The sequence below is a fragment of the Eufriesea mexicana genome, unplaced genomic scaffold (genome assembly GCF_001483705.2).
Source record: "Eufriesea mexicana isolate 0111107269 unplaced genomic scaffold, ASM148370v2 scaffold9585, whole genome shotgun sequence".
In the NCBI taxonomy this organism is placed as follows: domain Eukaryota; kingdom Metazoa; phylum Arthropoda; class Insecta; order Hymenoptera; family Apidae; genus Eufriesea; species Eufriesea mexicana.
This window is the reverse complement of record NW_016917301.1, coordinates 439,917-453,013: the sequence shown is the minus strand read 5'-3', so window position 1 is coordinate 453,013 and position 13,097 is coordinate 439,917. Positions and strand designations below refer to the sequence as shown.

Genomic DNA, 13,097 nt, shown 5'->3' with positions numbered 1-13,097 from the left:
GTAAATTAAAAAAAAAAAAAAACACAGTTAATCTTCCCAGAGAGAAACAATTATTTAAAAAAAGAGAGTGAAAAACAAAAAAAAAAGAAAAAAAAATTGTATTAACCATACACAAGAGGAGAGAAAAAATCGTATATGCAATCGGCTGAAAAATGAACCCAGCTAAGAAAAACTAATTTTTAGGCGCAATCTAAGAGTATATATATATATATAAAATATGGTTAAGAAAAAAAGGTGCTTTTATCCCGTTTCGTGCGAAATATTTGTTTATTTCATCTGTTCCCTTATATTGTTATATCTCTTTCAACTCGCGGGTTTCTCGTGTACCCGATGTCGATCGTTATCGACGATCGCATCATTCTCGTGTATATGTGTCCCCGCGAGTTCCTTCTCGGGGAGTGTGGGGGGGAGGGTAGGGGTGAAGTTTAAGTATCTGCAAGTGTATCTTCTCTTTGGCTCTAAACGTGTAGCGCGCGGACCATACACGTCCACGTGAAAAAAAACGCCTCGAATAAAAACCTTCTCGGGATGAGCAAGAATGGTAAAATTAATAACGTCAAAGACAAAAAGTCCAAAAAAAAAAAAAAAAAAAAAAAAAAAAAGAAGAAATAACCCACAAACAGAGAAAGGAAAAAAAATAATAGTAGTTAGCCACACACAGGTCAGGCTATGCAAAAAGAGCGGTGGTTCAGCTCGGACAAAAACGGATTTTTCGCGGACGATTCCCGGGTGTTTTGGAATTTCTCCTCGACGAACGTGTGTATACGTGTGCGTGTGTGCCTGTAGAGAAATATGGTAACGAGTCGTGTCGATGTCCCTAACGTGTACACCGCGAACCGAACTCTAACCCCCGCCGTAACCCTAAATCGTTGTGTGTCCTCTGTCCTCTTTATTTCGTTGGGTCGTTCGTTGCAAGTCGAGAGTCGCGAGAAATTTCCCTCCAAAAATATTTGTACTCTACTAAGTGGCGAGAAACAAGAAAATTACCCCTGGCGATCCCGATACAAATTATATAGCACGAGCTAGCCTAGCACAAACTTCGTCCCTTTACGACGACCGAGGAATAGTTCCACCATAAAATTCGATTTCTCCGTGCGAAATCTCCTCGCCGTAATACTTTGCGCGCTCTAGCACTAGGAATTTGGCAATTCACGGCGGTACGCGATTCCCAGACGCCCACTGTGCTCTAAAAACGGACCCGCGGTGCTCGCGAGGCTGAACCTATCATCTTCGTATTTAACTCTATCGATAAAAATAACCGAATAAGAACACTCCGTTTTGGAACACTTTCCAGACTAATTCTACGAAATATCTCGTTTCGATGAACTTCACGGGACTCGATTCCCGGTCCTTAAGTTTCGTTGTCGATAACTCGCGAGCGCCACCTGCACGCGCGTGCAAGAACTACTGTTCCGCTGGTTCCCCTCGACTCGAGCGCCATCGCGCGGCCGCGGGTGGCGACACGCGCGACTCCTCGAGCGAAGGAAACTCTGCCTCGGCTCGATACGAACTCGTTCTCGTAATTCGCTAAAAACAGAAAGAACGGAAAACGCGCGAACGTTCGAACGGGTTGCACCGTGATTCCCCGTTGCTCTTCTCATCGCTTCCCGCGAATGCCGCACCATCGAACCACGCTTCTCCGTTAACGTTTCTACCTCGGAATGTCGTGTGTGCACCGGTCTAAGTGACTCGCTTCGACGATAATCGTCAATCGTTTTACGTATATTTATATGTATATATGTGTGTGTGTGTGGTTTACGTTCTCCCGCGATGTACCGACGAACGAGGCCTGTACGTCGAATTTTTCGGGGGTAAACGTCGCGTGTTCGACGAACGGAACACGCGGCAGAAAATTGTCGCCTATTCAGGGGGTGAGAAAAGTGAAAGCTCGAACTGAACACGAGAAGTGTCTCCTTCCTTTCTTTTCCGTTCTCTTTTTTTGTCTCTTTCTGCCCTTCCTTTCTGTACAATCGTGTTTGTGTGTCCCTGGTTGTACTCTCCCTGTGGTATTCGTTAACACAGTACGTTCGTATTCGCATACCACATCTAAACAGTGTACGCTATTACAAAACGGAAAGATTAGAGCGTGAACAGCGACCGTTCCTGACGATGATTTCTTATATTTTCTGTACTTTTCTTTTTACTCGTTTTTTTTTTTTTTTTTTTTTTTTTTTATTTTTTTTTTTTTTTTTTTTTTTTTTTTTTTTTTTCGTTTCGTATCTTTTTTTGTTTCGTTTTGCATGTTTTTTTTTTTTTTGTTCGATCGTCTTTTTTTTCTCGTTTAAATGGCTAGGAATAGGATCGTTATTGCTGTGGCAATGGCGGTCACGTCGAGCTTGCGAGTACCTCCAGCGGAAGTATCTATATTGTAGTCCACATTGAGGCCCGTAGATTCTGAATGATAAAAAGTGACTTGTAGAAGGATCGTTTTTGTTGTGTCTTGAATATGTTTGGCTAAGAAGGGGAGGGGAAGAATATCTAAGTACGCCTAAGATGCCCATATATCGAATGGCTACCGATCAGTTCATCTAAGTCGCTTGTCTACAAGGGTCAAGGGGACTTGAGGGCTCTTCGTTCGTCGATGATAGAAATCTAACGGAAATCTACACAGAGACATCTCGGAAAATTTCCAACGGTGTCGAAGATAAAAAAAAAAAAAAAAAAAATAAAGACACGATCATGACAAATCGAAATACCTCAATGGCCCTTTTCCCTCCTCCTTGAGTAAATGAAATAAAATCAGAGGCGAAGTGATCGTAAACGGTCTCTCTCATCGGGTAAAAGTATGACAAAAAAAAAAATAAGAAAAAAAAAAGGAAAAAAAATAGTACGACATATCAATCGGTGCAATAGCCTCGTGCACATATATATATAGATATATAATGTAACAATTTCAAAGAGAATAATTACGACTTGATAAAAGGGCACTAATCAAATACCGTAAGACGAAATGTCGTAAGATGAAGAAAAAACGGCGAACGAAACGGACACGATTCGAGGATACAGTTAAAAATGTGTAAGAAGAAAACAAAGGAAGACAGGAAAGTAGAGAGAAGTGAACGAAATAGATGGAAACTTACCCCTGGCAGTCTTAAACTTCGCTGAGCCTGGCTTACTGAAACCGATCGCGTTGTGTGCCCTCAGCTCCACCTGGTAGAACGTGTCCGAGTAGAGGTTCTTCAGCCAGTGCCTCAGCCTTCCTTGCGTCTTGATGTCCTTCGTGTGACAGGTATCCTCCAGCACCTCCCAGTCGCCGGAGACGTGTTTTATCTGACAGTACTTGATCTCGTACATGTCGATCGGCTGGCCGTTGTCGGCTGGCGCCACCCAGGACACCTCGTATTGATTGCTGAACTTGGACAGAGTGTACTCCGTCGTTGACTCGGTTATTATCTTTGGCTCGTTCGGGAACGTCTTCACCGGCGTCGTCTCGCGACGGAAGGCTCCCCAGTTACCCAGGCCGACCTCGTTCCTAGCTGCGAACCGGAACTCGTACGAGGTGTGCGGTTCCAGATTTCCCAGCACGTAGTGCGAACCTGCAAACCACGAGACAGACAGCCAACTTAGAGGGACTGTGCACAGAGGATCATAGCGAGCATATCTTTGACAGTGTAAGGATAATGTAGAATAGACTTTTCATCTGTATACTTCTTAGGACCTGAACAATGATGTCACTGGGAGAAGGCACCTAAAGGACTGGGACTGGGACCTATTTAGATAGGTGGTCCAGACATGACAGAATGTGACAGGATTCTGCAAACGATGAGAGAGACTTCATATAGGGGATCATAGTTATGAGAGTGATCCTTGTCAGAGTATTCGACAATGTGAGGATAATATGGAACAGATCTTTGATCTCTGTATTGTTATAAGATCCTCAATGATCAATGATGTCTTTCAGAGAAGGTACCTAAAGGACTGGGACTAGTATATGTATCAGGATAGGTAGTCAACATATGACAGAATGTGACAAGATTCTGCAAACAATGAGAGAGACTTCGCATAGAAGACCACAATGGTGAGACCTTTGTCAGTGTATTTGATAATGTAAGGATAACGTAGAATAATTCTTTGATTTATATACTTTTTACCACACTGCCTCTGAGAGAAGTTACTTAAAGGACTGGGATTCATACAAGTATCTAGATAGGTGGTCCAGACAGATGTAGCAGGACTCTAACGCTAGTCCAATCTCTATGAACTTCTTTGACAGCTTGGACATGTTATGGGTCTACGACGTAGAATAGATCTTTGATCAATGCATTGTTTCAGGATAAGATCCTGAATGAACAATGGCGTCTCTGAGAGAAGAGTTACTTAAAGGACTGGGACTTATACATATATCTGGATAGGTGATCCAGACAATGTGACAGTTCTGAGAGAAGAGTTACTTAAAGGACTGGGACTTATACATATATCTGGATAGGTGATCCAGACAGTACACAATGTGACAGGATTCTACAAACAACGAGAGAGACTTCACATAGAAGACCACAATGGTGAGACCTTTGTCAGTGTATTTGATAATGTAAGGATAACGTAGAATAAATCCTTGATCTGTATACTTTCTAGAACAAGATCTTGAATGGTCAATGATGCCTCTGAGAGAAGTTACTTAAAGGACTGGGACTTGTATATGTATCTGGATAGATGGTTCAGACATGACAGGATGTGACAGGATTCTGCAAACAACAAGAAAGACTTCATATAGGGAATCATAGTTATAAGAATGATCCTTGCCAGGGCATTCGATAATGTGAGGATAATATGGAACAGATCTTTGATCTGTGTATTGTTTTAAGATAAGATCCTGAATTATCAATGATGACTCTGAGAGAAGTTACCTAAAGGACTGGGAGACTTGTATCTGGATAGGTTGTTCAGATATCACAGCATGGGACAGGACTCTAACGCTAGCCTAATCTCTATGAACTCTTTCACAGCTTAGATAGGTGATGGATCTGTGATGTAGAATAGATTTATCATCTGTATATGTTTTTAGGATAAAATCCTGAACGAGCAATGATATCTCTGAGAGAAGTTACTGGAATGACTGGGACTTGTGTTTGGCTAGGTAGTCCAGTTTCTCTACTCACCAACGGACCACGTCATGTTGCTCGCCTCCATCCAGGTCTGACCATCCTTCTTATACTGTACAGTGATCGTTTGTACGACCAGTTCTGGCTGCGTGACAGGTGGTTCTAAGTCGAATCTGATGGTGGTCGCGGTCATGTCGGCTACCTTCACCTGCTGCACCTCTCCCGGCTTCGTAGCCTCCCTCAGTTCAATGGTATGCTCCCGTGTGCCATGGGTGTTGGACGCGATGCATTTATAAGTGGTGTAATACCGTTTGTCCAGAGGCATGATCATGAGAGTGGACAGGGGTCCGTTGCCCAGTTGCTTGATCATAGCATCGTTGTCAATCTTCTGGTCACCGAACATGGTCCAGCGAATGGTAGCATTGGGTATGCTCTCAGCGATGCAGCTGATGTTCACTGGCCTCTGCTCCCACGACCAGACAGTGGTATTCGACATAGAAGCGAAGGACGGTGGAAACTCCACTGTCAAATGACCGTTCCTGCGTACCTCGCCACCAGAGTTCTCAGCGATACACTCGTACAATCCGTCGTTCAATCTCAGAGTCTCGCTGATGGTCAGAGTGCCTACTGTCTCGCCGGTGATGTCGTCTGGGCTGTTGGTCACCACGATTCTGTCATCGTCCAGTTGCGCCCCTTTCGTGTAAGGCTTCTCGGCGGTCAGCTTCCTGAAGGTGACTTGGGGTGGCGGTCTACCGAAGGCCTTGCACACTAGGCTAGCTTCCTTGTCCTGCACCACGGTGCTGTTCATGAACTCTATGATCTTGGGTTTCACGATCACGTTCACCATGATGTTCGTAGTGGCTGTACCGGCGAGATTCGTCGCTGTGCACTGGTACTCGCCCGAGTCGTCTCTGTTCACGTTCGTGATGGTCAACACGCCCGTGTCCGCGTCCACCCCGAAGCGGTCTGCGTTCGAGAGGTTCTGGTGCGTGAGTGATTTCACCCAGGTGTATTTTGGCGGCGGTTTGCCGTGAGCTTTGCACTTTATGCTCGCGTCTTCCCCTTCGATCACGTCTATCGGACTAGTCGGCTCCTCCACCGTCGGCCGTATGTGGACCTGTTAAATGAAACGCAAACCTGTTCCGTGATACCTGTGGCGGCATTATGGCTGGGATTGGGAATAATTGGCGCATGCACTCGGGGTGCAGCTCCGAGGGGATGACGGTGCGTGTGCACGGCGGCGAGTATGCAAACCAAGAGGGGAAATGGATGTACGAAATTCAGCCCGGATATTTGATTTCCGTTCAGCGTGTAGCTTTTTGTTTACCCTATCGTTTGCTTATTATGATTGCGCGTTGTTTTACTCGTTCTTTTGCAGATATTTTATATCTCCCGTACTGTTCACCGATACATCTTTTTGCTCTGTACGTGCTTCGCGCAAGGCTCATGAATATGGAATTCGTAAATGAGCTTCTCCGGCTCTGCTGGCGTTCGCGAGCGTAAAAATTATCAGAAAGCAGATTGCACTTTTTATGGCTCCGTTCCGTTATTGATCTACCTATTTATCTCCGAGCATGTTCCATCCAATTTCGTTTTTTCCCGTTTAATCTTCCACCGAACCGTCACGACTGATGAATTTCATTTATTTGGAAAAATCTGCAATGCATCTGAAATCTACGTTATTTATACTCGATTTATTTCTGAACAGAACGATGCTCGCCGAAATTCGGATACGATCGTGAAATGGGATCGCTCTAACTAGTGGAAAGACAGTGCCCATGAGTATAGTGTTCCCAGAATAGAAATGCAATGGAAATTTGCAGATTTCTGGGGTGTCGAGGCTAACGAAATTTCGCGAAAAAGTAAGTTACGAATTTTTCTATAGTTCTATTAGGATTAATTGTTCTATAAGAGCATCCTGACTAGTGGACAGATATTCCCACAAGTATAGCACTTTCAAGAACAGATTTGTAATGGAAATTTGCAGATGCAAGATGTCAAGGCTACCGAAATTTCACGAAAAAGTAAGTTACGCATTTTTCTATAGTTCTATTAGGATTAATTGTTCTATAAGAGCATCCTGACTAGTGGACAGATATTCCCACAAGTATAGCACTTTCAAGAACAGATTTATAATGGAAATTTGCAGGTGCAAGATGTCAAGGCTACCGAAATTTCACGAAAAGTAAGTTACGAATTTTTCTATAGTTTTATAGGATTAATTTTTCTGTAAGGTCACCCTAATCAGTGGACAGATGGCTGCCATAAGTATAGTGCGTTCCAGAACAGAAATGCATTGGAAATTTGCATGTGCAAGGTGCAAAGGCTTCCAAAATTTCGCAAAAAAGTAAATTATGAATTTTTCTATAGTTTTATGGGATCAATTTTTCTGTAAGGTTACCCTAATTAGTGGATAGATGGCTGCCATAAGTACAGAACGTTCCAGAACAGAAATACAATGGAAATTTGCAGATAGAAGGGGTGTCAAGGCTACCGCAATTTCGCGAAAAAGTAAGTTACGAATTTCTCTATAGTTCTAATAGGATTAATTGTTCTATAAGAGCACCCTGACTAGTGAACAGATATTCCCATAAGTATAGTACTTTCTAGAACAGAAATGCAACCGAAATTTGCAGGTACAAGATGCAAAGGCTACCAAAATTTCGCGAAAAATTAAGTTACGAATTTTTCCTACAGTTAAATGGAAAGTTTATCTGTAATAGTAACTGGAACACGGTTAGCCTGATGAGCAGAGGATACTCACCTCGACGTGGATGTCTCGTTCCTGCAGCTCTCCCGTAGCCTGCACGGAAGCTCGGCAAGTGTAGATGCCGTCGTCGGATTCCTGGACGTTCTTGATCTTCAGGGCAAACGTTTCTATAATGTAGTGATCGTTCGTTTTAATTAACTCGCCGTTGTACAGCCAGTCGACCGAGGGCGAAGGCCTGGCCCGCACTTTGCACAGAATAGAGAAGTCCTCTCCCAGGATGGGGTATTGATTGATCGGCGCATTCTCCCAAGTGATCGCAACTGCCAAACAGTAATTACTCTTCATAACTATATCATTTAACCTCTGCTACTGCCTCCACGATTTTTCGCACCTTTTTCCAGGTGGTGAATAACCAAAACAGAGCTGTCAGCGAGACTTTTGACAGATTTCTGAACTCTAGCAGAGGAAGATATTCAGGTGACCAATCAGTTTCAGACTTTGGACGAAGACAGAAAGATCAAAACATTAATAAGTCATCAGAGATGCTTCCTATGAGAGTAATTTCAATTGTCAAATGTCTTCGAAGCTACCTATTATAGTGTTTGACACCACATTGCCTGTCATGATAACATTTCTCTGAGGAAACGAATTATTTTTCTGAAATTAATTAGTCATTTGGCTAACTTCACTCGTGAGAGCTTTGTGATCTTTCGAACGTTTCTGCAGATCAAAACAGAGCTGTCAGCGAGACTTTTGACAGATTTCTGTGCTCTAGCAGAGCAAGATATTCAGGTGACCAATTAGTTTCAGACTTTGGACGAAGACAGGAAGATCAAAACATTAATAAGTCATCAGAGATGCTTTCTATGATAGTAATTTCAATTGCCAAATGTCTTCGAAGCTACCTATTATAGTGTTTGACACCACATTGCCTGTCATGATAACATTTCTCTGAGGAAACGAGTTATTTTCCCGAAATTAATTGGTCATCTGTCTAACTCAACTTCACAGAGAGCTCTATAATTTTTAGAACGAGTTTCAGGAAATATAAATCAGATACTGCATCGAAATTCTGAACTTTCCAAAACATAAATTGCAATTTTTCTCTCGTAATAGCAACCCACTTATGGTTAAGAAAGGGACAAATATCGAATCACGGTTAAACCGATACAAGTATCTAGTTTCAGATCCAGGACTCGATGTTTAACTTCAAAATCTGTTCAAACTTGGGTCACGAGTTGGTACACAAGCGAGAGTGGAAGCAAGATATATATATATATTACGTGAAACTCGGTGGACATTGAATCCGTGAAAATCCAATTTTGTCTAAGACCTTTGCTCACCTATGGCATCGATTGTCACGGACTTGTGCAGCTGGATCGAATTCGCGTAAGTGGCTTTGCACGTGTACTTCCCGGCCTGCTGCTCTTGCAGAGAGTTGAAGAACAGGGTCAAGATTTTACCCTGGTGCATCTCGGTGTACATCGACGGCTTCGAATGGGCCGGGTACGAGCTGTATGGAACGATTAAAAATCACTGTTAGAAACCGTCAGACCAGCTTTACGCATTGCACATCCATTCCAACGATGATAACATACTATCAACGATGATGGTGGTGACGATGAGTGACATGTCCGGATGGATAGTGTTGCAGAGTGAACAGAAAGTGGCTCAGTGTTTCGCAAGGTACAATTAGAGATCTAATCGATGGGCTAATTAGACGCATATGTGCGCACGTGACTAACGCTATCTAGATGGAGTCACTGTGCGAAGAAAGGATTAACCACTTGACGCTCAGCGAAAAGGAAAGAAAAGCTCTAAACCAAGATACCAATTTAAATACACTGCAAATTTAAGCATTTAACTCTATTTAAGTAACAACAATCCCAAAAGAAAATTAAAAAATATTTCAAACGAAACAAAAATTTAGACCCATTTATTTAATAAAAATTAGAGTACTAAACTCAGTAATAATAAATTCGAATAAAATGGAAAAACTTCTTCACAAATTTTCTTTGTCACATTAAAAAAAGAAAATATTGGGCTTCCATTCGAATATCAAAAAATGTAAATGAGAATTAAAAAATAAAGAAAGCAGTTTAACCCCTTGACTACGGCAAACTTTGATACGTAGTGGTCATACCATAAGGCAGGAATTGAGTTACGATGTCCGCCATTTTTGTGAAAACAAGCGCCCTCCGTGTCATAAAGCCAAACTACACCGAGCGCCTATAGGCGCCCTCTGTGTCACAAACGCAAAGTTTCTAAGCGCCCACAGTAGCCAAGGGGTTAAATAAGAATTTCCGTAAAAAAAGAAATCCGCAAAAATTTCTTTCGCTTCGAACAACGCTTGAAAATTAATCGAATTATCAGGAGAAAATTTGTATCCGTGTTCCAAGAATGTAAAATGGTTAAAAGAAGCAAAGCGGAGCGAAATCGTGGCGCGAGATAGCCAGAACGCGCGGCGAGCCGGTGGCTGGAAATATTCGGAGCGCATCCAGGAGCGCATAAATCGTTGGCAAAACATCTAATCCGTATTCTAACGCGAAACACCGAGCCGATATCGGTGAAATATCGTTACGAGGCGGGGGTTGTACACGCGGTGAACAGCGTGGGGTCTCGTCGAATTCGGATCGATGGGACCGGGGTATCAGCCGAGGTTCGCGGATCGATCGACCTTAATTCGACGTAAGAGCGAGATCGAAGCAAGAGCCTGTATCCCCGTAGACGCTGGCTGGATCCTGGAGGGCCGGTGAACGCGGACAGCCGGCAATTTCGGCGTCGTTCCGTGTTGCACACGGATCGGGAAACCGGTACAAACGAGACGCATTCACATGGATTCACACAATTTAACAACACCGCATGACAGAGTAGTGGGGACGGAGATAAGGTTGTTGGTACACACGGAGATGCTGAATCGCGACGTAATGAATAGCTCCGATGCGAATCCGACCCAACACTCCCCCACCCAATGGCCGGCAGAGATACGCTCTAATGAACCCTTTCGATTAGGAAACGCGCGAGATCGAGAGATCGGTGATCCGACACGCCGTAGGGAAAAGGGAGTAAAAGTAACCGGGCTGATCACGGATTCGATCGTTGGCAGGGTTCAGCCGCGATTAGCCGGGGTTACGGACGGATTGCTGGCTTTCGGGTTATGGTACACCACTCACGGCCCTGGCTCCGGCTGTCCATTGTTTCCTTCTCTTTGTTAAGCCTCGTTCAGGCTAGACAAGCTCCACTCCACTTCGAGGATCTTCACTCGAGAGTCCGTGTTTAGTAACCTCAGCCATCGAGTTCGTTCCTGAGGTCACTTCACACGAGCAGATGCGAGCTTTTTTGTTGCTTGTAAATGAGATTGGTGATCAGGTGGTACGCCATTTTGTATAAATGAGAGAAATATTTTTTGGCCAACGAGTTCTGTTTTTGATAAAAATTTTGGTCACGAAATAGTCCCTGTTTAAAAGTACTAAATATGCATGACGTTCAATGGTTTCGCTATAAGGCCACTAACTTCTTAACGTCTTGAACAGCTATAATAAGACTGAAGAACCCAATTCCTGGATAAACAGACGAATTTCTAACCTCACTCCTCGCCCATATAAATAATAGAAATATTTCTTGGCCATTGTGTTCCGTTTTTGGTAAAAATTTTGGTCACGAAATGTAAATGACGTTTACAAGTATGAAATATGTACGACGTTCAATGGTTTCGCTATAAGGCCACTAACTCCTTAACGTCTTGAACAGCTATAACATGATTGAAGAACCCAATTCCTGGATAAACAGACGAATTCCTAACATCACCACTCATCCATATAAATAATACAAATATTTTTTGGCCATCGAGTTCTGTTTTTGGTAAAAATTTTGGTCACGAAATGTAAACGATGTTTACAAGTATGAAATATGTACGACGTTCAATGGTTTCACTATAAGGCCATTAATTTCTCGATGATTTGAGTGGCTATGACTGAAGAAAGTCGATTGTGCTAGACCATCAAATGGTCTATGAGATTATTATTGTAAATTAACTACGGTCATGCAACAATAGTGACAGGCCTATTAGAGGTTGTAGGCTAATACCTATCTTAGGACTTCAAGAACCTTCGATACTATGCAGGCATGAAGAGGTCGGTTTTTAGGTTTAAAAGAGCCTGCTGTCAGTCTCTAATCGAGAACAGTATAGAACGCTTTTAAAGTATTGTGACCCATAGAGGCGTGTTTAAAGCTCTTTTTTTACATTATCACAAGTGTATATATTTCACTTGGATTGGGCTTCATATATCTATTGCAGTACATTTGAATATGGTTATTTCCCTGCACGTTAAACGCTTCGATTTCCTTCCCGAAATCCCGACAATTATTCTTACAGGTGAGACCGAGGCAATGAACAGCGTGACAATCTTCAGTCCAGAGTTCAGAGTCTTCATCTTTGGTCAGACTGACTTGGACAGGATAAAAGAGTGTGCCAGATGAAGTAATAACGCGTCCATCTATCCTCGCGCTCAAAAACACTGGGTCTCTTCTTGCAGACACTGTCATCCGGTGCCTAACCACCCAACCACCTCAAAGAGCCGTCGTGCAACGCGTCAGGACGTCACAGCCCAGCAGCACCTCCGACCGCGAGTGGTATCACCCAACAACCATCCGCGATTACCCAACTTCAAAGCTCCTCTTGAGATCGCCATTAGCCGAAAGGAGAGCGTTCCACGGGCGTTTATGGTGGACCAACAAAGGCTACGTGGAACGTAGAGGAGGAAAAAGGAAAGAGAAAATGGAGAGGAAGAAAAAAAGGGGGAAACACTTTGGAACATGTTTGGGGCATGTACGCGTGCGTCTGTCTACGTGCGACGATGAGGGTGATAGCCGGCTCGGCGATTATGCAATAATACCCTTTCTTCTTGCCTAATCGGGAACACGGGCTGTAAGTACGATTAATGAAATGGTTCTCGGCCGGTACACGCGTCCCGCGCTGAATTTATCGGCCATTACTCGCTGCGACGAGCGGACATAATTATGCAAATCGCTCGGGGTCCGCGTAATCGGGCAAACACGCGATCCGACGAATCAGTTACCGAGGTTAACGCTCGTTGGATTGTTTGATCGCGCGGTTCAATATTTGCAAGACGCGCGCCGCGATACATTATTTAGGCACGTGGATCGATCGGCGGTATGGCTGGCAAACGCGGTGGAGAAGACAGTGGGGACCACGCGTGCCTGGATAACACGATGGTTCCGTTGACGCAGCGTTGTTCTAGCTGAGCACGAGGGGAACTTGCAAGTTGCTCGCGTTCTGTCTGTTTCGATTAATTGCTGGCATACGCGCGATGAAATTGCCGCTGTTG

General features: G+C 43.6%; 1 protein-coding gene across 2 annotated transcripts in view; it reads right to left on the bottom strand.

Annotated features, from left to right (window-relative positions):
- The window catches only part of Fas2 (neural cell adhesion molecule fasciclin 2), a 48,399-nt gene that overhangs the window by 21,252 nt on the left and 14,050 nt on the right, over positions 1-13,097 (bottom strand). The window contains exons 3-7 of one of the 2 annotated variants that reach the window (XM_017908065.1): positions 9,093-9,262; positions 7,804-8,069; positions 5,097-6,156; positions 3,081-3,536; positions 2,267-2,394 (exon numbers count right to left, since the gene is read on the bottom strand). In XM_017908065.1, the coding sequence (XP_017763554.1) occupies positions 2,282-2,394; positions 3,081-3,536; positions 5,097-6,156; positions 7,804-8,069; positions 9,093-9,262 (2,065 nt within the window). In that variant the 3' untranslated portion in view covers positions 2,267-2,281. Of the gene's footprint in view, positions 1-2,266; positions 2,395-3,080; positions 3,537-5,096; positions 6,157-7,803; positions 8,070-9,092; positions 9,263-13,097 lie in introns of those variants that run through there. The other variant, XM_017908064.1, reaches the window with a different exon arrangement.